The sequence below is a fragment of the Triplophysa dalaica genome, chromosome 16, assembly GCF_015846415.1.
Source record: "Triplophysa dalaica isolate WHDGS20190420 chromosome 16, ASM1584641v1, whole genome shotgun sequence".
NCBI classification, from domain to species: domain Eukaryota; kingdom Metazoa; phylum Chordata; class Actinopteri; order Cypriniformes; family Nemacheilidae; genus Triplophysa; species Triplophysa dalaica.
Window position 1 is genome coordinate 9,958,885 of NC_079557.1, and position 27,190 is coordinate 9,986,074.

The 27,190-nt window shown below is 38.6% G+C and overlaps 2 protein-coding genes across 3 annotated transcripts in view; one reads left to right on the forward strand and one right to left on the reverse strand.

The window, feature by feature from the left end:
* Positions 1–3,601: 3,601 nt before the first annotated feature.
* Positions 3,602–17,823, reverse strand: glrbb (glycine receptor, beta b). Its single transcript, XM_056770329.1, has 10 exons — positions 17,526–17,823; positions 14,972–15,111; positions 14,228–14,334; positions 12,970–13,037; positions 10,442–10,668; positions 7,903–7,985; positions 7,589–7,729; positions 7,231–7,383; positions 5,526–5,809; positions 3,602–4,440 (listed from the first exon to the last, which is right to left on the reverse strand). Exons 1-10 carry the CDS (start codon positions 17,526–17,528, stop codon positions 4,144–4,146), a joined length of 1,503 nt encoding a protein of 500 aa, XP_056626307.1. The 5' UTR covers positions 17,529–17,823; the 3' UTR covers positions 3,602–4,143.
* A 3,403-nt stretch (positions 17,824–21,226) lies between these two features.
* Positions 21,227–27,190, forward strand: part of pdgfc (platelet derived growth factor c) — a 40,851-nt gene continuing 34,887 nt past the window's right edge. Inside the window, exons 1-2 of one of the 2 annotated variants that reach the window (XM_056768911.1) lie at positions 21,227–21,898; positions 22,002–22,068. In XM_056768911.1, the coding sequence (XP_056624889.1) occupies positions 21,896–21,898; positions 22,002–22,068 (70 nt within the window). In that variant the 5' untranslated portion in view covers positions 21,227–21,895. Of the gene's footprint in view, positions 22,069–27,190 lie in introns of both variants that reach the window. The other variant, XM_056768910.1, reaches the window with a different exon arrangement.

Sequence of the window (27,190 nt, forward strand, 5' to 3'; positions counted from 1 at the left end):
CTCTCCTCTCTGCTTTCGCGCTTCCCTCAGACGAGTTTTGATACCTTCGCAAACGAACAGCAACTCTGCACATTCACGCACATGACTCATTGAGAACAGGTGATTTTAAATAAATTCTTTCATATAGGATGAATATATATCTTATCTAGGCTAAATATATATATATATATCTGAGATTGGCATCACTGTAATATTTGTTAATATGACGTACAGCGGTTGCAAACATTCAATAACTGTCTGGCGTACCTCTACTGATTTCCCGCCTTCAGCACCATGGACAGATCCCTCTCACCTCCGCAAAGCAAATGAAATAAATTCACCTTATCAGATGGAGACAAAAAACTAAATCAAATCTTTTTCGTTGACTTTAATGCAATTTAAACAAATGATCTTCCCTATCTCATGTTATCCCTCAACCCATTCCAAACTTCCATCCCTTTGATTTTCTTTCTTCGTTTAACACAAAAAGAGTAAAATCTACGTCAACATGACGTCTCTGTCAAAGACCTATAACATTCAAGGTATGAATCTGACAAAACTGTTAGCAGTTATATCAAAGATTTCCTCAAGATTCAACATGCAACATTCTTTTAATTTCTTAGAGGTCCCTAACCACCCTGTCCCAGTTTCATTCCCCTCGTCCTATGCTCCATACTGCATGAGCTGCTATTACAAGATATCAAGCTGAAAGTTCTTTTAGAGTTAGATTGCAAATGTAACGAAGTGAGCTCACTCAAGTGATAAATGAAAAATTAAATATTTTATGATGAAAAGATGACATTGTGTTTATCCAGTAAAAGATGCCTAAAACCAGAAGGGGGAGGCTTTTATTCACTACAAATCATTAAAGCAATAACTTCTAATCATACTAGTATGTGGAGATAAGCAAACAGCATTGGAAAATATTTGAGCGGAAGCCTATGTGCTTTTAAAATCAGGGAATATATAGGCTATATGGTTTATGGGTGCTGTATTGGACTGACTTAATCTCAAACTTCTAAAATTAAAATTATAATTCTGAACCAAGCGTTGTTTACCCATGAAATGTTTTCTGTTTGTTAAAGATACCACTTTCTCTCTCTTGAAAATTTTCAACATAGGTTCTTTGTTTCCTGTTTATAACAGTTTTTATAAGTGGACCGTCAAGACGTAACTTCCTGATGTCTTCTATTATGTATCTGCATATATATATATATATATATGAGTGGGAAGGTTATGCGGTGAGTAAGGAGACTGCATTAGTTTTAATGGCCATTTTCTACAGCGTGGATTGTAGTGTGGCATACAGAGTGTTGTTAACTTAATCACTTGAAATAGCATGAGAGTGCCTGTACTTTGTACTTAAGCAAAACATTACGCATAGCATTAAAGTTTTAGGGGTTAAAACAAAAAAAAATATTCAGAGAGAGAGAACAAGGAACTAAATGAGTTTTCACACATCATTCTTCCCACTCTTGTCTTAACACATTCTGGCATGCCTCCATTTGAAGATGGCAGCCTTTTTGAATACCAAAACATGAGTTAATGCACATGCAGGCTCTATCACATACAGAGTAGGCCAGTGTGACAACCTGTGTGTTTGTAAGCAACCTTATCGTCACTCTCAGCCTAAAATAAATTAATCCTCACAATCTCATTTCATTCATGCGTGGATGAGATGAAATGACACTGGAAAATTCAGCTTACAAAAAACAATCTCCAGTAAATTTTTTGACTTTGTGTGTGATATCTAGGTTGTGCAAACGGCAGAAGAGCTCACCGCCCCTCCCCCACATCTCACCACAGTGTGTGTTCAGGTTGCATTAGGCAGCTTCTATGTGATATAGGTTATAGAGTGAAGTGATCTGCGGGGTGGGAGGACAGTTGAACAGCGGGGTTGAAACTTGCTGTTTGAAACAGTGTGTGAGACAGCAATCATGGGAATCATGAAGAGGCAAACACGTGTGGGTGGCCAAGGAAACACGCCGAGTAATGTCACACTTAAACCGGAATGACTTCTCCAAGATACTGCCAGCTGCTCGAAATGAGTTTGAAACCACTGCTTTAGAAGTAAGTCGACACATAGTTTTCAAGATGTTTTCTTTATTGAAAAATTGTTTATCGCTATACCATCCTGAATTGTCCCTCCATAATCAATTGAGGTCTGTCTATTGCTTGTTGCTTGCATAACATTATAAGTCAAGTATTGATATGTTGCATTGAGTGGAATGCTTTGTGGATTAAAACATACAGTATGAGGAGGGATTTTATAAGCACACCTCAACGGTGGCCTGTCTGGCTACACAAAGGCAGAGACACTTCCACAGTAATTAGTCAAATTGCTGTGGAGGCGGATCTCACTCTGTACAGCTCAGAAAGAACAAATGAACAAAGTAATTGGCCAGATAACTTAGGACTTCATGAGTGTGACCTGGAAACACAACTTGAGTCTTTTCGCAGAAAGTCATTTAATCTTTCACATACACCTGTGGTTCCCTGCTGGAAAAAAACAATACAAACTCTTTTCTCTTCTTGTTTTCCTTTTTCAAATACCATTATGAACGATTCGGTTTATTTGCCCTTGAAACCTTTACACTTTCCTTTGTGTGGTTTGTTTTTGGACTTATTCCAGTAGGATTTAATGGTTTCATTGGTTGCACTTGATAACGGGACATCTCCCCTATTCCCACTACAACCATTAAATACTTTTGATTTGTTGTAATGGTTTCTAATGGTTGTAATTTATTTCCCCCAGCATTATTATTTTGTGACACGGTAAACCTCATGATTTAGGACCTTTTTTGGTGTGTTAATTCATACACGAGACCCCTAGAGGGCTCTAAAGTGCATATTAAAATTTTCCAAAATCTGATGTTTTATTTAATCTGAGGGAGTAAGGCAAAGTGAAGTACGCTACTTAAAGTACAGTAGGCCTTTAACTCGTCAAAACGGTCAAGAACTAGTGATTTTTTTAAAACAAAGATTGACTTCCTCTAGTCTGAATACAGTGAGGTTTCAAAACCAGACCTGACTCAGACACAGGAAGCTTTGTGAGACAGGAAAATGTATCAGCAAAATCACGCACTGGCTGTCTCAATGTCTGTTGCCATAGCAACTAACTAACCATTCCACAGTTGCTCTGCAATACTCCACACAAAGATAATATGAAAGAACAAGCGAAAATATAAAAGTGATCAGTCTTTGTGCCTCGAGAATTTTTTTTATTAAACCGCCCCAGGTTTGTATTAGATTTATTGACATGGCCTATTTGTTTTGTGAATGTGGCAGGTTGGGGTGGGGAATTCTTCATTTAGTACGCTTCATTACATTCCAGATGGATTTCGTATTCCGACTTGGTTAAAGAGACCCTCAGGTCAATCTGCCAGCATATTACAAGTATGGACTTGGGGCTGGGCACAGGAAAAAGTCGATCTGCATGCATGATCTAACAGAACTTCAGCAGTGGGCATGTACTGTAGGGAGGATGGGTAATCTTTAAATGCTTGAACTACTAGAAGATCTTAAAAGTCAGATCAGAGAGAGATACTGGTTGAAGAGAAAATAATGAGTCTTGAGGAACTGTAGGATGGCGGAGAAGGAGACGATCAAGAACACAATGAGGTCAGCTGAGACATTGGACCCTTTATTGATGGTTGTTTTTACAAGACAAGATATGTTTGGTTTTCTTTGATTTTTACACTCGCTTGGAATTGGAATGCTTATAATAGGAACATCATCAAGAGTTCTCATGGCAGTGTTAATCGCTACAAATATACAACCATCAACTCACCAGCTGATGTATAGGTCAAAAATAACATATATTTTAGATACTATATAATAATATTCCACATGCAAGATAAATTTCCTCATTTTTGTGCATAAATTAAACATAGGTGAAAAAAACAGATCTCTCCGAGCAATGTTTCAAGCAAGGCTTTGTTTCATTCCAAATGTTTTCATGTAATGTGTTATGTAAATGTGTCTGTATAGCTCTGAATAAACGCATATGCTCAATACATAAATGTAAAAAATTGAATAATTCTCTTAAATTCTCAGTATTTTAGTGACTATGGCATAGTTCTGTTTGATGCCTGAGTTACAGATTGTATGTGGCGGGCAAGATGGAGGCAAAAGACGGATGGATGAAAGAAGGTTGTTACATGATCACAAATACACAGACCAGTAAATGACATTAAAGAACAGGAAGGTAAATGGGAAGAGTGCGCGGGAATAGAGATCAACGCGTTTGGCTGCTGAAGGTATGACAGGTTTAGCGGGTGGAGGCTTCTTGTTGTTCTTGGCTTGCGATTTGCCTAAAGCAGTGCTGACTTCAATGGGTTTGCCGTAGCAGTCGAAGTTCGAGAGTTCAAAGTCTCGCGGCAGAGAGCCTACGATGCTGAAGTCATTGGTGCGCAAATCTGACTTGGAGGTGCACACCTTTTTACACCTTGTTTCTGACACCTGAGAGAGATGAAGAGACAGAGAGTGAGTGAGTAAACACGGTAAAACGTCATATTTTATCAAAAATTATAATACATTAGTTTCACACATACAGTAAATCTTTCATATGTACAATAAGCAAATGAACCAATGTGATTGACGGACAATCCATTTGCAAATCATCCACAACAAAATGTTCTTTCTTTTTGTCTCTGAGCTGCTGGGAAAGACTTCCTATATCCAAAAATGTTTGCCCCCTCCTAAAGAGAACCACCAGAAGAGGAAAATCAGTGGCACAAGGAATCATATCTGCAGACAAGACAAGCCTTGAGAGCAGATGTGACATCACATTTTCTGTTTTTCTCTCTCTTACTCAGAGCAGGGTGACGTCTGGGTAAGTGATGTCTGATGGTGTAATGCCAATCTGTCTGTTGCATTTGTTCTGGGTGTTTGGAAAGGGGCACAAGCCCCTGGACCATGCAGTGCTGGACCAGACTACTTCCCTCACAACACTTATATCCTCAAACAGCTTGATAGCTCTGCTTTGTGTGAGGGTAAAAAGTATATGAGCTTGAATCGGTCATATATCCTTCTGGTGAATCCTGTCTGCTATATTTATGGCATTTTAAGCCTTTTAAAGTGTTACATCCGCATGCAGACACATGTCCTGAGATGACTGGAGATCAAATGGGGTTTTCTTCTGATGAAGATGTTCTTCTGAAAGCAGTCTAAGGTCCAGTCTGAGCATAACTGTGTGATACAAACAGCATCCTTAAACCACCGTGTCCAATTTAAAGTTTATATTAGACTTTAGTAAAGCACATTATTCTGTCCTATTCTGTTTATCAGAATATCCCTGGCACCAAGCACCTCTCCAAATTGTTGCTAATAAGCTGTCTGTCTTCTGGAGAACATGAAGTACTATGATTATCCTCCACCTACACTCTGGCATTCAAAAGCAGATTTGACATTAGCGATGCATAATTTCAGATTATATAACTACAGAAATGACAATTCAATTCGAAGCTTTAAAATGTATTTTTTAATATATAAACAACTCTCTTATGTAATCAGCTAATATGTTTTTTAGGTCTGTTGTCTCTGACCTGGAGCGTGCTGACGTGTATTGGGGTCCCCACACCGTTGATGGTGTTTTTGGCAGGGGTCTTTCCCTCCGCCTTCTCCTTGCAGGCCATCTTTGCTCTCTCCGCCTCCAAGCGTTTAGGGCTGTTAAGCATCACCTGAACCACGGCATATTCGACCAGAGAGGCGAAGCCAAAAAGCAAACAGGCAATCAGCCAGATGTCAATGGCTTTCACATAGGAGACCTTGGGCAGTTCAGAGGCCAGAGAGGTGCACTCGGAAGAGAGAGAAAGAACTGACAGGATCCCTGCAGAGAGAGATTAGTCATTAGATCAAATGAGCTGAACAGAGGTGAGTTTAAACATTGATCTAAAGCACGACTGGCTGTTTACAAAGATCATACTGAAGGGCGACAGTAAAAGGACACAAAAACAACACATCTGTAACAGAGCACATAAAAACAGTTCTACATTTTGTAGGATTTGTTTGTTTATATTTAATGTGAAAAAAAAAGTGTTACAAATTAATATGAATATAAAATAGGGCTATCAAACGATTAATCACATCTAGAATGAAAGTTTCTATTTACATTCTGTAATATATGTGTAATGTGTACTGTGCATACATATTTAGGAAATATTAACATGTATTTATTTATATTTAGCAATAATTTAAATTATATATAAATGTTTATTCATTTCTATATTATATATATATATATATATATATATATATATGCATGTGTATGTTTTTATAAATACAAAATTAATATGCACAGTACGCAGACATATATTATGTTAAAACAAAGTTTATCCTGGATGGGATTAATCGCGATTAATTGTTTGACAGCCCTAATATAAGAGAATAAAAAATATTATATTTAATATCATATTTGTATTATTTCTTATTTTAAGACTTTATTTATAATATAAAATAATCTTAAAAATTGAATATTTTGTGTAGACACAAAACAGATTTCCACAGAATTATTCAGAAAGTTCTACATGTTTCACAGCCCTTTAACATATTTTGTGTAACATTTAAAGTAATGATTAATTTTGCCAAGTTCCCCCCAAAATCAGTGCAAAACATCAGAGTATGAACAATAAAATCTATTTAAACACACAGTCACAAATGGCATTACATGACTGACCTGAGGTGGTAAACTGTGACAGTGACAGCAGTGAAGACTGATGGAAGAATGATGGTTGGTGTTGGTGTCACCAATGGAATTACAAAAAATAATGTCTAATGTCTAACCCATTAGACAGCCCTCTGTGTACCAGGAATCAATGTGTTCCATAAAAATTGTGCATCCAAGCTACAATTCGGAAGCACCAGACTCGCAATTATCACATTTCACGGCATCTCACGTAATCTCCATCTCAGATCATCATCTTTCACTGACCTGTGCAGTTCCCATTGCAAAAGCATGCCTGTGAGCCACAGATGAAGCTGATGGAAATATCATGAAGGAAATATCCTGGATATGCATTACATTTCCTCGCCGATGCCTTTGGGCAAGCAACTGATGAAAAGATGCTATAGGATCCCTTATGTGATTTAAAGGATAAAAATGGTCAGTCTCAGACTCACAGATGGATGGTGGGTGTTACATTGGTGGAACGCGGGAATGAAACATGTGAGGGTCAGTTTGGGGGGTGCAGGACTGGAGATATGAGATGAGGTGCTGATGCTTGTGGCGGGACTGATGATTGGATAAAGTACCCAAAGGCACACGAGCGGCGCTGGCGTCAGGGTTGATCCAAAAGGAGAGCCAGGAGAGAACCACGATGAGCAGGGTGGGGGCGTACACACCCATCATGTAGAAGCCCACCTGCCTCCTCAGAGTAAAGATCACCTCCACGCAGGTATAGTAGCCTGATAAACAAGTTTCAAACAGGAGGTTTAAATAGACACATATTGTACAGTGCGGTCTAAAAAAATTACTACTTTGCATTAATCTAATGTTTTAGTTTTTTTATTACAAAATATTAGTAAAATCATTTGAGAGAAACATTAAACCGTTATGAAAAGTGTTTATGAGCACATGTAGTGCTATAAATGGTAAATGAAACTGTTTTACCTGTCCCTGCGTAGAACTTAGTGCAGTTGCCATATTCAATGTCCTCTTGTTTAATATCAAACTGAGGTAGAGCAATTTCATCCATCTGCACAGGGTCCCCAGACTGCCACATGAACTGCAAATCATCTGTGGTGTAGCCAACTGCAGATACAGACATACACACACTTCCATGAACCATGTTTGATCACCAAAAATATTTTTTATACATATTAAAAGAGTAAAGATATTATTAAAAAGATTGTCCATTTTATTTTTTATTCTTTATTAGTTTCACATTTATATATTCCATTATGTTTCTATACATAATCACATACAGCTCTCAAGCTGCATTTTGCATCGCTGGGTATCCATGGGGAAGAGCGTCAAGTCCAGCGGACAAGAGAGGGTCACTGACAACCTGTGAAGAGAAATAATAAACTTTAGTACCACGAACACCACTCAGCTGGCATTAGGTCAGTGGTTTTGTATGAGAGGATCTTGCATCATTTCCTTTTCTTAATTAGTTTGAAAGGACCAGCATACATGTTATTGTATAGTGATAAGACATGCATGGCTGATTGACTATTAAAGAGAATTCAACAGATGTCATTGGCTCCATTGAATGCGGAGAGGCAAGCTGAGACATTCACATTTCATGAATAATAATTTAATACGTGTGTGTGTATATATATATATATGCATCCTTAAAGGTTGCATAATTTGAAAGCCAATCCAAGATGCCACAGACATAAAAGCACCTCAACAGTGGGATAAATTCTTCATGCAGTTAACTTTTTGTGCACACCAAGCCATATTTATTTAAAACCACATTAATGCATGAAAGCTCTTCGGTTTTCTCCCGTAATCTGACAAGCACAGTTTCAGATGTAAAAAGCTACTTTTTACACCGGCGAGGCCACACGGCACTTGAGAGTGTGTGACAAGTAGCTGAAGCGCCGTGCCAAGATATTTTTGTACAGGCCTGGGAGAGTTTAGAAGCCAAAGCCGTTTCCCTCCGAGATCTGTTTTTGTTTAAGATGTTGTGTGGCATTATACACATTTTATCAGAGAGAGAGAGAGATGGGGATGATTAGGATGTACAGGAAGATGGGGTTTGGTGGGAAAAGAACGACAAACAGAAAAATTGAAGAAGATTAGAAATAGAAAATAAACATTTTTGCATTATATTATGGAAGCAAATGCAGTTAATCCTGTTTTATTTTCTTGGGGGAAATTGGGCAAGGAAAGTAGAAAATATTGTGGCTGGCCTGCTGCACATTGCTGGTCTTCCAGTTTAGCCTGCACCAAACCAGCACTACATAGCATAGACCAGCTTTGAAGAGTCATTTAACCCAAAAATGAAAATTCTGTCATCACTTACTCAAAATATTTAATATTGTGTTCAAAAAAAACTATAGGCCTATTTTTTCCTACTATGGTAGAAAATGACGTCACAGAACTGAAAATTGCGTCTTCCAATTATCTGTATTCGTATTCAACAGAACAAAGAAATGTATACAGGTTTAAAACAATTTGAGGGTGAATAAATGGTGACAGATTTTTCATTTGGGGTGAACTATCCCTTTAAGTGTGTGTTTAAGCTGTCTTTTCAGCATGGAATAAACACTTTCTCGCTTTCTGAGGGACAATAATCCCCTGCTACACACATCCACATACCCGCAGATAAAGAAATGCATCCTGGGAAAAAGTAAGACGTGAGTAGGGGCTCAGGGAAGACCACCCAGCTCATGCTGTGATTGGGGTGGCATAGAAAAACACTAATATCCCCAGACATAACATAATATAATGTGATGCACTTAAACATACTTCCCATCCAGATTAAAAAGGCTCAATGCCAGTGTTTAGATTTTATCTTCGCTGGACGACGTCCAACATACAATGGCAAACCGCGGTAACAATTCACATTTATGTGAAGTTCACAGGCCTGTGCAATTGTTTAAGTTAATAAATAAATGTTTGCTTCAGTCCTTCCTTGATGATAAATCTTTTCTAAATGAGAAAACACAGACCGATCTATATTAGGTGTAATCATTGATTGCTAGAAGACTCCAGAGAGCCTCATTCACTCAGCAGGGTTTGCAGATAAAGCAGCGGTAAAACAACGAGAGAGGTGTCCATCGCTATTAAGAGATGGAACTTTCACATGGGATCAAATGGCAGGAGCTGTAATTTAGCTGTCAGTGGTGAGGTGAAATCTTTGGGTCAAAAGACATATCGAATCTCCAATTCTCAGATCGCTTTAAGTCCCCTGAGGTTTATTAACAGCATTAGGAATCGCTCCGAGGATGGACCCTGTGATTCAAACATTTAGCCAGGGTTTGGAGCGTATTGTATTATTTTGAAACGCATCATAAGAGACCTAAGCTAGTATTAATGTGTCTATTAATACTGCTGCAATAAAATGTTATTGCTCTGTTTGCTCTTTGATACCTCAGGGTGCGCAATTGAGTTAACTGCTATATTTTGTAATAGGCATTAACCTTCTCTTTCTTATTTCTTTAAATTCTATATATAATATACAAATGAGACAACTGTTGACATCCAGTAGTATTGAGGTATAAAATAAAATGGCAGAACATCTAGTTTTGGAAGAAAATTATAAAAAAACATATTCCTTCACATTCAAGTGTAGTCTATGGTATGTTGGCAAATTTGAGCGCAATTTGAGACACCGTTGAGTATGTTGACACCGATAAGATAAGTGAGACAAAAGAACAATTGTGCTGAAAATTTTGACATCCGACAAACTTTTGTTTGCTTTGTTGCGATCGTCGCAGTATGCTGCAGACCCATCTGGTCACCATCCACAAAAATACACTTGATGCATTGCAGTAAGACAGAATCAAAGTTCACCTCATGCTGATGAGGACGTCTCCGTTTCTGAAGATAAAGAGTAGGATGTTCTCCTGAGTAACGTCATGGAAGTTAGCGCTCTTTTCATTGGCGAAAAAGAGATCTGGTTTCCACAAACATTTGAACATCTTAGGGTCGACGGTGAGCGATTCAGACTTGAAGTCTTGAGGAAGCCTGAGTCTGGGGTCGTTCCAACGCTGTCTCAAGAAGATGTTCACTCGATAGTCCTGTGGGATAAAATAGCAGTTAAGCATTCACGAATAGTGTGCTATGTAAAAATACACCACAAAACAACCTGTGTCTTTAAATCAAATCTTTAGTGACAGATAAAATCGCTGAAAGCTTCCTATGGGTGGGTGGGATGTGAGAGAGCTGACACCTGTCTTTGTGTTAGGTGACAGGAACTGTGCGAGGCGCTGACTTGGACACAAAAACACCACATTAGTCCTTAGGGTAACATAGGAGCCCAGGTGTCTAAGGCATCGCCATGGCAACCTGCATTTCTCACGACCCCTGAGTGATGTTTTTAAAACGCTCGTCTCTGAAGTATCGAGGCTCCAATAATGGCTGGTATTGAAGTCGCGCAGCTGCCGAGCTCGGAGCAGCTCCTATTTACATTTCCATCTATCGCAAACATCAGAGGCGTGTGACGGGTGCTGGCGAGGGGCTGAAATGAGGGCTCATGGCGTATCTGAGCGCTTACACTGGGGAAAACACAGGGTTCGTTAAGTCAAATTGGCCCCAGTTTCCCTGCCGGCTTGCGTGAGCGAAAAGCTTTGAAGTGGCATTTTCTAGAGAAGCTTGTTTTGCTAGCACTGATATTGTGAAGACAGACGACATGCCAAACATAATGCCCACACTCCAGCTGCGCTGAGGAGCGAATGTTTTCGGGCGTGCCGTCCGTGTGTGTGATTCACATCATGGTATGTCCTGTTTTTCATTTCAGCCTATGACCAGGAAAATGAAGGATGCATTCAACACACTAGAAGTCGAGTATCATGCATGATATTGTGTTATTTAGAAGTTGATAATTGGACTTCTCTTATAGGGAAAGTACACCCAAAATGTCAACATTTACTCTTCTGCAGAAGAAAGTCATACAAGTTTAAAATGACAAGAGGGTGAGTAAACATTGACAAAAGTTGCATTTTGGGGTGAACTATCCCTTTACCAAATGTTAATAAAGTGCAGATTGGTGAAAATAAGGTCTGAATCTATTGTGGTGAGCAAAGTGCCCTAGTTCTTAGTCAGATCTCTGGTAAGCTTGTAAATAGCCTCTCCATGTTTGTTATTTGCAACCTGTGCAGGTCCATATTTTCGGTAACCACAGCTGGAAAGACGTGGCTCTTTAGGTAATGCAACGAGAAAATGTAACCTAGTTTCCAAGCGTATAAATACTTGTTGTCACGCAATGCTTCCGCAGACCTGCCTGTATTCAACCAGCGCAGAAAACACTGCCCTCTGATCTGCTTCCAGAGGAAATATTTTCAGTAGAGGTGATCTGAGACACTTGGCATGAAGAGTTGTTTATGGGTGTCACTGCTCGTAAAGAGCCAGACGCAGGACTGTGGGTTCTGGACTTGATTCTTTTCCTTGGTTGAGCGTTAAGTAAACACGTTAAGCTCAAAATAAAGCACACAGTCATGAACTTAATCGTCCACCAACTGTGAGCTATCTAACATTTTAAAACTAACATTTCTGTGTGAAATGAGCCCCTAATAAAGGTCCAGTGTATAACATTTTATGGCAATTCTAGTGTGGTAATGTTGCGAATTACAACCAACGGCTCACTCCACCCCTCCCTTTCTTAGCTCTACGGAGGCTGACACAGACAAAGATGTCGTCACGTTTATGATTCTTTGTCGAATGAGATAAAGTATTTACGAAACACGCTTTGTAAAGCAGTTTGTCCATTTAGGGCTCCTAGAAACAACATGGCGAATTCCATGCAAGGGGACCCACGGTGTAAGTAGATAGAAATAGCTCATTCTAAAGTACAACAGTAATAAAAACATAATACTTCATTATGTAAGGTCTTTATACACCTCTGAAGACATATTTATATAAATTATATTTTATTGATGTATAAAAAAGCCAATTTGAGGATTAGCCGTGTTGTTTTGATCAAAATAATTATTGAGCAATGCCACATCTTTTTACAATTCTATAAACAAAGAAAAATCTGTCAAAACCCTTTGAACTGAAGTATGTACAGTTTTTTTTGGTAAACATATTAGAATTTCTGCAAGGGGACACTTTTTTTGCGCTGTGACATTAAAAGAAATTGATTAATTGAAGAGGACTTTCTCTGGCTTTGCTGTATTTAATCATTGACATTTAAAGTGCTGTAATAACTGTGCTTATGAAAACAGGCAAACATGAAGAAAAATGTCATGTCATTTAGTAATTATCTATAGGAACACAAGCTGGCATTTTTGTAAGTTTTCTTCCCTGGTAAATGGACCACTGAACACATGCACTGTGTATGCACATGTACAGTATGAAAAGATAACAGTGATGAAAAATACCATAGTTGTCTCCTGGATTGATCCAAAGCTGTTTATAAAGATGTTCACACGGTCCTCTACAGGAATACCTAAAAAAACAAATAAATAAATGAAAACCAGCATCCAGCCAATCACACCCATCAAGCAAAACTACAGTAGCGCACTTTCTCACAGACTATTATGGGTAACATTAACTATTTGGATTATACGCTATAACAGATGTTTTTTATTGTATGTACAATATCATGAGAAGCATGGCATTATGAAAAACCGACTATTCCTATTCCCAAGATTATAATGTTGACTTTAACGACTGCCAGGAGCTTTCATCTTGTCTAGATATGAAGAGCAGCTGGCTGGTCATGAGGAGTAATAACACTGAATCATACAGGGGGCTCTTAACACTCAGACCACATCAAGGTCCCACCAATTCACATTTACATTGACTGCCAGCAAGGAGTCAATGTAAACCTCTGAGGCGACAGAGGATCACACGTTTTACAACCCGCTTCATTATATCTTTAAACGGTTGCAAAAACTGGAACTACTTATCTACCACCAGTGTTGGGCAAGTTACTAACAAAAAGTAATTAATTACTAGTTACTAATTACATATTCAATAGTGTAATTAGATTACTGTACAAATTGCTATCTCCAAAAAGTATTTAATTACTTATTACTAATTACTTTCAATGTCTTACATCAACCTGGATAAGTGATTCAAGCATAGATATGAAACAGCCCTTAATTTATTCAAATAAATAATATAAAACTACATAAAGTAGTATTATTAACTGATCAAAGTATTACAAATGTGAGAATGATATATTAAAGCACATATTTTAAAGTTAGATTTTGATGTCAATTAAACTATTGCACACACATATATTACAGAAAGTATTTAGTTAAACTTCATCAGAAGTAACTGTAATTAAATTACAGGAAAACTAAGAGTAATCCCTTACTTTACATTTTCAAGGGAAAAGTAATGTAATTACAGTAACTAATTACTTAGTAACTAGTTACACCCAACACTGTCTACCACAATGTACAATGAAAAACATGCTTTGCCATTACGAATGTTTTTGTGGATAACACAAACACACCATAACAAGTAAACAAGGACAGCTGGATCTTGTGAATAAATCAAATTCAGTTATGGTTGAAAATATGTAATGAATTACATTATGCAAATATGAAATAATTTGTATAATTGTAAAACTGTATATGTTCTGTTGGGTTAAAATACCCTAGCACATGACAGTAGATCAGTACTTACCTTTGAAGTTGGGCCTGATTCTTGGGTCATAACTGACCAAAAGTCTGTTAAGGATGTTACTTGTAGAGTTTTCAGGAACCCGTGCCAGGTCTTCTTGTGACAGCTCACTGATGGGACCAAATAGCAGAGTGTAACAGTTAACATATTTACATACATCTTAGCCATTAAGATGTTTGGGTCCTCTGTTTATGATAAATGTTCTTTATACAATAGATAGTTCGATATGAAGCAAACAAAAAAGAAAGAAGCACATTGAGAAGTGTCTGGATGCTTGAAGTGTTTTTCACCCTGAACACTCCACAGTGACACCACTGGAGATGTACTACACAGAATGAGCTCAGTAGGGCAGCAAAAATTGAACCCAAATTTTTACATGAAACTAAGTACAATAAACATAATAATAAACAAATAATTGTGTTTCTTTTAGCCCAAGTATTATTAGAATGCCGGGGCCAACTAAACATTACAAAATGTGTACTTACAGTCATACTTTTTTCTACAAGACAAACCAAAGATCTGGACAAACTGAAACATTCTTACTCAATATTACAAATACATACCACGAGAATCATCTTCTGCAAATAATTTAATGCCAATGCGTTTTTTGGTATCTCTTAATATATTTATGTAACTGTTTATGATTCCCAGTTGATTTCAGTAATCGCATGTCAACTCTTGTCAACATGAGACGACGCCTAATATAAAAGAGAAATGCCACAAAATTTGGAATAAAAATAGACTTACGAAGGACAGTCCACCTGCTTTCCTTTCTTCTTTCCCTTTCCTTTTGATTTTTCTTTGCTGAATCCTCCTTCCATCCACAGACAAATGATTAGCAACAAGTAGATCACCTTTAGCGCCTTCATATTACATCTCAGCTGAGCCTGCAGGAGATACAGAAGAATTAAACGGTCTCTTAATTTCATAAGCAGCTAGTGTGCTGTTCTGCTTTTTGTTTTGGAATTTTCTCTTTTAACTGTGCACCACTCAGGTTAATCCTGCATTTGCCCTGCTATTACTATTATTATTTTTAATAGTTTAAATAATCTAATTCATTAAAAAATATAAATTGTGACTAAACTGTCCTTGGCCACTTAATATAACAGCCACAGCAGCACGGTTTTGAACAGCATGTCTTCACATTATTAGGTCATATTTTATCTTATGAATACACCACGAGACCATTATTCTGGTTCTTTGTAGTAGCAGAATGCAGCCTCTCAGTGGATAACAATGTCCTCTCTCAATGGACACACAGTTAGTCAAGACTGTGTTGAGCTGTCTTTGAGACTGATGACCTGTTGACTCTGGAAATCTGGCTCAGTAGAATTCTCGACCGCTTTAAATATGACTTGGGGTGTCGGATACCGTGGGTGGTCTAAAAACGTGTTACTTATAAAACAGTACCACATTGTTTCATTTAAAATTCTCTTCTCTACAATCACCACAAAATCTGCTTTGTATAGTATGTTACAAGACTGTAAATTCACAACTATTCACTGATCCCAACACAATTGGTTGCAAGAACTTACAGTATTTTGATCATTTTAAAGTTAAGAATGTTGAGATTAAAGAAAAAAAATAAAGTAAAGTAAGTCATTTGTAGTTTTACATTTATGAAGGGTGCCAACGTGCTCTGTATAATCTAACAATGGGATTTGGGATGTGACTAGTTTGTCCAAAATATGGATGAGGTTTAGTATTTTGGAAACCTGTTTGTAAAACGCATCAGTTATTCAATTCCATTTGTTGACACTGTCCATAAATTACACAGTTCTATAAGTAATGGTTGAATAATTGGAAGGTGCTAGCTCTTCAAACATATCATTACCAAAAGGGAACTCCTACGTTATTTCTTTTTATCCAAGAAAGAAACACGTAAAGTTCCAAAAAGGCCAAGACATGAAAAATGCCAAAACTGGACCCAATCGACTGTGTAGTACAATCTTGCTGTAAAACACAGCCATCGATGAGCGTCCAAGATGTAGAGCAGAAGAGGCAATTGGAAAAATCACCATGAGGAATTCCCTCTGAGGAAGACTGCCAACTCCCCTGTCTAGACTCTTTCTCCCTCCGCCTCTGGAGGCTTGATTCTCGGCCAATCCATTGATCATCATCTTAACTGAAGCAGGCCTGCATTCATGCACACTCCTCAAATATCTATCTCATTCCATCACTGTTATTATCACCAGATGCTAGTGTTTCTTATAAAAATCTTGCCTTATCCCTCAATCTTTTTTTCTCTCTCATTCCCTCTCGTTACCCTGAGTGGTCATGGTAATTTGAGTTTAATGTTCCTTATTGGAAACGCGCACACAGAAACGCTGAGAGCAGGTCTAAATATAAAGCATAGAAATTCAAGTAATGCGCTACAACGTATTATTAGAGAAATACACTGGATGGCGATTTAGGGGGGGAAATATTTCTAGAATAGACTGAATATGAGTAAACTTGCTCCTTATTTAATGTAGCATTTCATTTTTTGATGGCTGCTTAATATACAGCTACAAATATTCTTTATGTTCCACCTGCTATACATATTAAAGACTTGTATCACAAACGTTTTGCTATACGAACAGCCAAGTAAATGTCAACAGATAAACACCCCAAAATGAAGTATAAGAAGTATCTGGGATAAATGTTTTTGTTAATTTATCATGTTCAAGACGTTCCATAATATACCCTGAACAATACAAAAATCAGAATAGTGTAAACTGTAAACCGTATATGTTATGCATGAGGCAAATCAACAAAAATGTACAGTGTTATCTTTCATAAGGTATTATGATCAATAATAAAGTATTTAAATGTTATTTTCTTGACTTAAACATTAATGGAAAAAACACTTATACAGACAAACACAAATAGCCAGTGCTAGTATCAATAGTAACAATATTACCAATATAAAACATTAACAATATTAAGGCTCATATTACATAAGACCATTGCCATACTTCCTAACCCCATCACATTGACAAAGCGATGCTCATCTTTGTAGGCTATGTGTTGATTTAAACACACAATAGAAACCTATAACAACGACCTGTGGATGCTAAAGCATGAAGTTGAAGAAGTTACAGGCAGACATGATAAAGAAATAAAGCCTTCCAGAGCATGTTGCAAAGGGCAAACGAACAGTATCAACATCAAACAGCATCCACCATGACGAAAAGGGGGGCTGGGATGCTGATGGGGGATTACAACACAGAATGACAACATATGCGTGAATCCCGCCTCCCCCATACATTTCACACGTTTACAACGCTAAATCGCTCAACATTCAAAATATTTCACTTACCATTTCAATACGGTATCAGTCGTTGTTCCACAGATCGCGCTGACAGTGCAATCGGTCGTTAAAGAGTCTTCATGATGACCAGTCTCCGTCTGTATCGCATTCTGCTCGTCGTTTTCTCAGTGAGCTCGGAATGCGCCCGTTGGAATAGCGTGCATTCACGACAGAGGGTCGTCTTTGCTTGTCTTAACTGTTTGATTGAAATTATTTTAACGCAATCTGTATTGTTCTGTCCTTTTGCATTGGTAAAGGGTTGCCAAGATGGAGCCTTGTGTGTGTACCTGTCATGCAACATGCGCAGTAGAAGCAACACACTGCACGCGGACAGAATTACTCACACAGCTCCAGCAGCATCATTGCTATTTAATGAAAGGCCATCAGAAGACGTGCTCTGCCTTTACTACACAAATAATGTGTCCTTGAAAACGATGAGAACATGCAGTGCTGTATTGGTTTTTAAGAAAGAGAGGAAGAGAGACGGAATGCAATGATTTCTTTACTATAAATATGTTGTTAATGGTTTCAAAGATGTCGCTTTATTTTTGTATGTCTCTATAAATCTGTTCCTGTATTGATGTCCCTGACTGAATGAAATTAAGACCTTTAATTAACGCTTTAACTAAGAACTTAAGTAACAAGCAAAGTACAACAAAAGTGTGCCAGCCACACGGTGTGGACGTCTGCCAATGCTTTAAAGTAAATCACTGTGTGAGTGTGGACATGTATGAGTTTTGGGCCTTTCAGGACATAGAAGGAAAAGGAGCTGAATGCTCTTAGTGGAATGTAGCAGTGAGTCAGGTACAACCCAAGCCAAATACGCTTATTCCCTCTGAGAAGTCAAACACATATCAATTCCTCAAAGTACAGCACGAAGATTAAGATGTGAACAATAAGCAATCCTCAAACACATTTCTCTCTCATGCAGATGCTCTCTGGGGGGTTTTAGTGAATGGTATGTGGATTAAGGGAGCATGAAAACAGACATTTACAGATTTCCATAGGGCACTCTAGTATTTAGCAGGGGTCTAAAGACTTCATGAGATATGCACCTGTACACCTCCTTCATCAATTTTGTCAGGACAATAGCCGCCTTTCTGCTTTTTATAGAAGTGGAGCATAACGTACTAATAATGCGTGCATATAACTACATCACTGATTAATACTGGTTGAATTAAAACCCGGACGATAAATGACAGGGAACAAAGGGAGTCTTGTTTTCAGAATGCGTTCAGTGTTTGGCCAGGAGCCACATAGCTGATGGACAGCACAGAACCGGTCCAAAAACATGTCAGTACGCTCTAGCAAATCGAATGTGATATTATATCTGGCATGCAGACTTCACTTTGCTATCGATCTACACAAACCCCTGTGCTGACACATTTTTTTGTGTAAAAGGTGAACAGCACTTTGCTTTTTCAAAGACACTTCTATTTGTTTAATGATGGTGTGTGTGTGTTTAAAGGTAATGGACAAGCGTTTCACGTGTCTGGTGGATTATCAAAAAGACATTGATGCAAGGATTATGAGCCATAACATACAGTATATTCACCAGATGTTAAAAATGCAGAGAGAAAAAATTAAGACTGTCAAAGTGGTTTTTTTTGACAGGCAGTAAGGAAGTTATACAGTGTATCAAAATGCCTAAACCTATTTAAATTATGAAAGGATCTTTTTAAAAGATCTAATGCATAAAATAGCACAGGAAATGGTTGGTAGTTTATTAATAAATCTGTGTGTCAGAGATAAGCCTGTGATACACAGATTTATCTGTCTCACTATCTCAAAGATTCACGCTGCAGTTTCTTTCAAGAAAGCTGTGCTCAGAGCGCGACTCAACCCATATACTTCAACTCATTATCTTTAAAACATCTTTATAATAAAATCAACCAAATCAATCTAATCTCCCTACATAAGTATGTTGTAAAAATAAATCATACGTTGCAGATTACTTTTTTAATTTTCTATTTTTATGGCTCTTGGAATAGATCCAAATGAAACGAAGTAAGGTCAATTGCCATTTTCCCACATTGGAAAAGTACCAAATCACAAACTAGAAGCAAAAAGGATTTACTTACCTGACACACTGTAAAAAAATTACAATTTTGTAAATTAAAGCATAAATAATCTTTGAGTGACAACCAATAGTAACATGTATTTATATTATAGTTTAATTCATCATTCAATTCACATTGCAAACTAAAATACAAGGTTATACAAGGTTATTGACTGTCTTATCCTGCATGATGGATGCTGCACTGTATGGTAGGTGACACAATGTTTGTTTACTTTCCTCTATGACCTCATTGCAAACAAATAAAGATTATGTTCTTGTCGGAAATACATTAGTGTTTACAGGCCAGACACACAGTGATCGCAGTGACCTCTCTTCCTCCAATCCGCCGATATCCGCCTTGTTTGTATTGTCACTGTTTATATAGATTCTACATCAAAGTGATTCACAGGACCACCATGGTAGCATAAAACACTGTAGTGTCTTGAACAAGACAAAATACCAGACTACTGAAACCCCTCCCCCTAATACCCAAAGAGGGAGAGACAGAAAGAGAGATTCTTTCTGGCAGAGGTGCTGACATCTGCTGTAGGTTTGGGGATGGAATATGATACTCTCCCATAGTCTGCACATGACCTCCAGTCTGGCTGCAGTGCATACTACACCTTTCCACTTTTTTTTGTTGGAGAATCCATATAGGTTTTTCTATATTGTAGATGTTGCCAAAATACCTTGAATTTTTAAAACATATTAAATATATCTTTATGCAAATACATATTTTGCTATTCTGACTCCATCAATTGCTGTCTATTAAGGCTCGATTAAGATCCACATGCTCCTCTCCCTGTTGTGGTCAGAGGCTGAAAGTGAATTGCTTTGGCATTGCATCACTTTTCTGGTAGAATTACTTCAATGTGTGCCTTTCTCTGGTTATTTAATCTGCCATAGGAACCTACACGGGTAACAGGCACGTAAGGAACCCATTGACAACAGGGAGATGAGATAAACCACATGAAAAGACTTATGAGTTGATGCACTGAGCAGGGAGAAGGAAATTACTTACTCAGGGGGAGTGAACGCTGTTGCTTTGATATGACAAATTGACAGAGTCTTTAACATTTCCTTTAAGATACATTTGGCATTGTTCTGACTTCATAATGATGAAATGCCAAACAGCATGATAAAAAGATTAAGACGTAAGGCCAAAAGTGTGATAATAATAGGGCCAAGCCATGTTCCAAATAGTCACACCCGTTCAGGAAGCTTTTCCATAAGATGTTCAGCAGTCATGAACTAATGAGTAAAGTATCCCTGTGGCGATTTGCCAGGCATAATACTACTGTATAAGCCAATTTAGAAAAGGGACAAAAGAAGACCAGCTTACAGCATGTTAGCTTTCTCTTTTTATAGCATAAATTGTACACATAAAACGGTGCTTATAGACATAAAAATAATTTTAACATGACAAAAAAATGTGTGCACTTTTCAAAGGAGATCATATATTAATGTACCTTTTTAGTGCCATTTACAACAACAAACTAATCTGGTAGAAACGTGAATGAGAGGAAAGGGCCTATGCAATCATTTGAACGAACTCAGACGCACCCAACCCTCTATTCCCCCCCTCTACCCCCCCAAACACACACACACATGCACACACTTGTGTGGTGGTGGAAATGGAAGAAATATAATCTTTCACTCTTAGCGACCGCAGCAGCAGCAACAGCAGCGAGCGCGGAATGGTCCCCGCCTCTCCGGGGAGTTTCCTCCAAGGCGAAGTTTGACTTTATGTGTAGCACCTGTTGTGTCGCCAGTGAGCCGTCTGCACTCGCCAAACACTCCGAGCCACCGTGGCGGACACCTAAAGCAAGACATTCTTCAGAAAGTTGTTTGACGGACACCGGTACAAGCTGCATTTTACCTAGTCAGTCGCTGTTTACATCATTTGGAAAATTATAAGGGAACTGTTCCAACAACTATGTGTTGCGTACGCGTTACGCTAATGGACTGTGTTTGCAGGGGACAGTCGAACTTTCTGCCTATTTACATGTGTTTCGGGTTTTAACAGATCTAAGTTTTTAGACCGCAGCCGTGCACACTTTTAGCAGTTTCTTCACTTTTTGTTGTTTTTCTAGAATATCGGGGGCATTTAACGAACAGGTGCGCCTTCAGTTACACCAATAAACGTCCGGCAGCGTTCAACTTTGAGAAGATGCATCTCGGGTAACTTTCCACCAATAACTTTTTGCTGTCAGAAAGCAAGAAACAACCGGTCGATCGGGATTATGTGGACTTTACCTTGCGCGTACTTCTTACAGATGTGTCCAAAGTTGGATACCCGTCTCACAAGCAATATACCTGCATGGTGATTGAAACAGCACATACTAAGTGCCTATAAGCACCGAAAGACACCATTTATCCAAATGATTCCATTGCTCCTCTTGATTCTTATATCGTCTCTTCATCAGCATGAGTCGGTGGCGGAATCGAGTCACATCAGTAAGATTCACCACCCCGCTTCGAAAGAGCAAAATGGTAAGTTTAAAGTGCCGTCGCTTGACTTTCTTTTCTATATTGTTGTTGAGGTGTGTTTTACGCGCAAACTTCAGAGAGCGTCTTTAAACTGTTACGCACTCGTACACGGCTGCTCAATCTCTAGGGACGCATTGCGTTTAACTTGAAATGAATGGCCACGTTTTATTAGGTTCAAGCAGCATTATGTTTAGTAGGAAGTTGAAGTTACCTTTGGCTTTCATGTGCATGAAACACATCTGTATGTGTATTTAGGGGGGGGGGGAGACCGGGTAACAGGGTCCCCTGAGGAGAGGTTTCTCTCTGATCGCAGAAAGACTCCATTCATGAAGCATGGGGAGCCCCAGGGTCATGTAATTTGCTTTCCCCCGAATCCCACTAATACTCACAGGTGAGCTGAAAACAATAATAGTCATAAAATAGACTCAAAGTTTCCATTTAAGAAGTTAGAGGGGACGAGCAAACTGTCGCCCATTGCGCACCATTAACAAAATGTAAACTACTCCTTATGTTGATTTAGACGAGGGAGCGCCCCTAACTGTGTCAGAGGGTAAACCAAAGTGGAACCATCCTGCATTCATAAAGCTTAGAATCCGAGATTTCATTTTAAGATTATTTCTCCAAACTCTTGCAAAGGCAGAACATGTATGCAGTGTGAAATGTTTTACGTTACCTTTTGTCAGAAAGGCTGTAAACTGTCTGGTCCAAAATGAAATCTTTTTGTCTTCGATAACATAAAATCCACCCATGTTATCAAAATGATGCCGCTGTTCCCTTCCGTCCCACAAAGTGACCCTTAAATTGTTCAATCTTTACATTTTTGTCCTAAAAAAGAAGATGTAATTGAGTTGGCACATCCAGCGCATTTAGCCCGCGTGGGTCAGAGTTTCTTGCCAGGGAAGACCCTCGTGATTGCCATTTGATAGGGGTCCTTGGCTTTAACTGCACCTTTATTCCCCAATGGCTTAAGAATAGAGGTGAATTGGTAGTGTGCTCTGCCAAGGGTCTCTGAAGGGAGAGTTTTGTTCTTGAGCTCACTTTAATTGCCATAACAGTAGATGCTCTGTCACAGTCATCTTTGCTTGGTGTTGATGGAGGCAGTTCTTCAGCGCTGATCTGGGGCCGGTTTTATTTCACAGCTGCAATGTGAGGCTGAGGTCAGGTTAAAAAGCTACTCAACTTTTTTAGGTTAACCTCAAAAGAGGGTTTGTCAGCTCGCAGTTCACTCAACCTTTTTTGAAGACGTAAGAGTTCTTTTTGGGTATTGTTCTTATACAAAACCTTGCTGTTTCATTTAAAAGGAAGAGAAACATACAGAGTTTTTATGAAAAATTGTCATTTATGTTGTTCCAGACCTTTTGGTCCTAAAAATAAGTGGAATTTTGAATGTACTGCAATTACAAAGAATAGGAGACATGATTGTCATAATGAGTCGTAAAAATGGGCTTGTGTGCCCTGTGGGCTAGTTTAATTTTTACTATATTTAGAATTGGATAAACTGTTCCATTTACATACTGACGTGACTTTTAAAAGCTGTTTCATTTAATCATTACAACTGACTATGCTGAAGTTTAGACTTTACAGTACAGGCGTGTCCAACCAAGTTCCTATATCCGTGCAAGCACTAGAGCTCTGAATAGAAGAGCAAACAAAAATTAGCTATTTGCTTTATTTAAACCCCAATTTATATTCATGTTAAATGGAGCTTATACAAGTTATTTAACAATCTGAGCTAATTAGTCCACAGTTTGATTCATATCTAGAGATGTTCAAATGTAAAGTACTAACTGTTGCTGGAACTTAATATTACCAAAAAATATTACCATAGGTGGCATGTAAGCAAAACATGTCAGATGACAGACTGGTGAGAAGTTGCTCATTAACCATGCAACAGTGTTCTTTACTCGGTGACCTGCCCTGTTAATGAAGGAACTACAAATAGTTGCACCGAACTCAGTTAGCAAATCACACCTTTGGCTGTGTCCATAAATCAGTCTGCGTATGTTCAGCAGGCAGCTGCAGTGTTCTCTTGGTGCCAGATTATCCTCCATTAATCTGCTCTTTAACCCTTCTGACATCCCAAGCGGAGACGTGTGAGAATTAGGCTCTGTAACAACTGAGGGCCTCGCGAGACGGTGGATTGCTCTGTTTGGAATGGGGTTAATGTGGTGAGTAAGCTAACTGGGGAATGCATTGTGCCTTACATAAGACACAAATAATTGCTGGAGGAATCACAGAGATTTTATGTGTATAATGTTTAAAGAAGAGATCTTCTTGAATACTTACAAACCTACTTTGAGAAGGTTCAGTTTAACAGCTGTACATTTATAACCTTGTGGATTTGAATCCTGCTTGGATCAACATGGTAACATATTGTTGGTATTACCTTTATTGTGAAGGCTTCTAATGCAAGTGGTTCCCAGAATTTGAAGACTGTGTGTCAGCTGGCAGTGTTCTTGGTTGGCAGACCCCTTTTACATTACCAGCCTGTTGTGTTAAATAGTTTCCATAGCACTTTAGGTTTATACTGCAATTGTGAATTGTGCGCATACTGTGGGCAGTGGCTGGCAAACGTAAACCAAAGGATTTTAAATACCTAGTAGTCTAGTAAAATGAAGAAAGCTCTCTGGTAACTCAAAAACACAGACACACACACATGCACACCTGAGACAAATGACTCCCTTTTAAAGTCCAAGTTTACCCCAGCCTTTTTTCACCAAGTCCTTCTGGCTGTAATACTGCAGGCATTGAGGTTTGCTGTCAATCGACACACTGTACCCTGCCAATGCCCGAGTTTCAAAAGATCAGTGGGGCCAGGTTTTTTTATGGGAACCATTCTGACTTAAAAAGAGAAGCTCTGGGAGGTTTCACACATAAGATATGCTTCATAACTCAGTCAGGGAACTCTCTTTTCAGTAACACATAATAAAAGATTTCATGGTTGTACCGTCCATGTTTGCATGCTTGAAAAGCAAGGCGACATAATTGGCGAGGCAGCAAGTCAGTGCCTGTCTGATGTTTGTCGTGACGGACAGTGAGTGTACATTCCTATCCTGAACAGGACTCCAGTTTAAAGGGATCAGCAGTAGGGCTGTCGAGTTTCTTTAAGGAACTGGGACACATCCTTGGATTTTTTCCCCCCTCCTGTAATTTCAGGTCTTTCTGTCTTTTGTGCTGCCACCTGTGCCACTATTATCCTAATACCCATAATCCTGTGTGTGATATGTCCTTGTCACAGCTAAATACGAGGTCAAGAATTCCATGGTTTGAGAAATGATCATTTGTAGTTTTAAGACCTCCCGTTCACCTCGATGAGGTTATTTTTGAGAAAACCCAGATTGATGTTGGAGTGAACTTCGAAAGTTGAATATGTTTCTATTTGCAGAAACCGACCTTTTAATCACATTTTAATTGTGCTACATACCTGCTTCCTAATGTCTGCTAACCAATGATTTTTCATGATAAATGCAGTGATAAGAAATACGTCTAAGCGTTCTAAATGCCTTCTTAGCCCCAGGCAGGTACACTTGTAATGACGATCCCACAGTTGACTTTCAAAGGGAGTAAATCTCATATTCCACTGACAACGAAAATGATACCATAGAGTTTTGGCTGTTGTCAAACGTGCATAACCACAAGTAGGTTTTTCTTTCTCTCTCTAGTCCTAATGCACTCGGTTGTTTCCAGACAGGAAATTTACACCTCATTAAACATCCAAAACTCATATATTTACATCTAGGCATTTGGCAGATGCTTATAGAAAACAACGTACAGTGCATTGAAAGTATTTCCTAGGACTGAAACCCACAATCTTGGCACCACACTGTACTCTTTAAGCTCCTTTAAAAACAATGCTTGAACTTCATTTCAGCGACGATACTGACCACTAGGTCTTTAGATATCTGCTCTTGTCTAGACTGGAGTGGCACAACATCTCCGCCTCAGGTTCAGCTTACCTTGTGCCATCAATTCCTGTCACTCTCAGACAACAGCACTTCCTCAAGCTTTAACTCATCCTTCACCTTGACTTTCTTTATTTATCCCATAGCCCTGGGACAGTTTGAAGACAGATGACATTGCTTTTATTAAGCAGTCATGAAGTAAGCCAGACCTTTACAACCTGTTCTGTTTCCGAGAATAGCCACACAGCATTTATGTATGAATTGTTCCAATGAAAACTTTGATTTGCTAATATTATTACACAATAATCTGAAGGTTTAGGAGTGATTTGTGAAGGCCGCAGAGAGGTGCTGGCACAGTTGAAGCGGGTTTAGTGAACCCCACAAAAGCACCGTCACCCCCCTGGTCATTTAATCCTCTGTGCTGAAACATGTGGATAACCTGTAACTGTTTGTGAGGACTAGGGCTCTGTTAAAACAGATAATACTGTGCTTCTAGGCGTAACCTGTCCGTAGATATAGCCTGTTTTCAGGGCACACCGAATTCCAAAAGCCTTAGAATTTTGGCAGCAGGTAAATGCGATGACTTGACCTTGGTTCCTATCTCTTCAAGGCATGTCTACATACCTTGGCAGATGTCAGCGCTCGCTGTCAGAGAGGTATTTTAAGGTGCCCCACACCCTTTTGTAGACTCATTCTATCTTGCTTGGTCTCTCTCTTTCTCTGTTGTGATACTATTTTTGGGGCTTTATATTTATTGTAAGATGTTTTACCTATTCTGGCCCTGTATACATTTTTATCACAAGTCCTTTAACTTTTTTTAATTTAAGTGAATATTGTCTCATAATTTGTTTCAAGTATTTTAGTTTTTAGCACACCGGGTTTACCCTCTGTACTTTGCAAGTTAATAGCTTTTGCTGACCCTGGAGTGTTTTTTTTTTAAGGGTTCCAGGGAATACACACATATGGACTAACTCACTTATTTAATTATAACATTTTTGCTTTTAGGTGCGGTCAGACGTCATAAGAAATCTGTAATCTTTCTCAAAAGCAAGGAGTGAAGCTTATTTGGACATCGTCAATGGAAAACCCGCGCATAACCGAAAGCTCAAGCTGACCCTTACTGTCACTTTAATATCCTGGCATTGTTGCAGATGACATGCGTAGCATGCATCTGGAGAATTAATTATACTGTACTGGGCGTTTTCTTGGCTATGATGGTGAAC

Coding starts and splice junctions, on each gene's coding strand:
- glrbb (XM_056770329.1), bottom strand. Junction 7,384..7,588: donor TAAGTTCTACGCAGGGACAG/GTAAAACAGTTT, acceptor CTTGTTTATCAG/GCTACTATACCTGCGTGGAG. Junction 5,810..7,230: donor CGCCGCTCGTGTGCCTTTGG/GTACTTTATCCA, acceptor CTCTCTCTGCAG/GGATCCTGTCAGTTCTTTCT.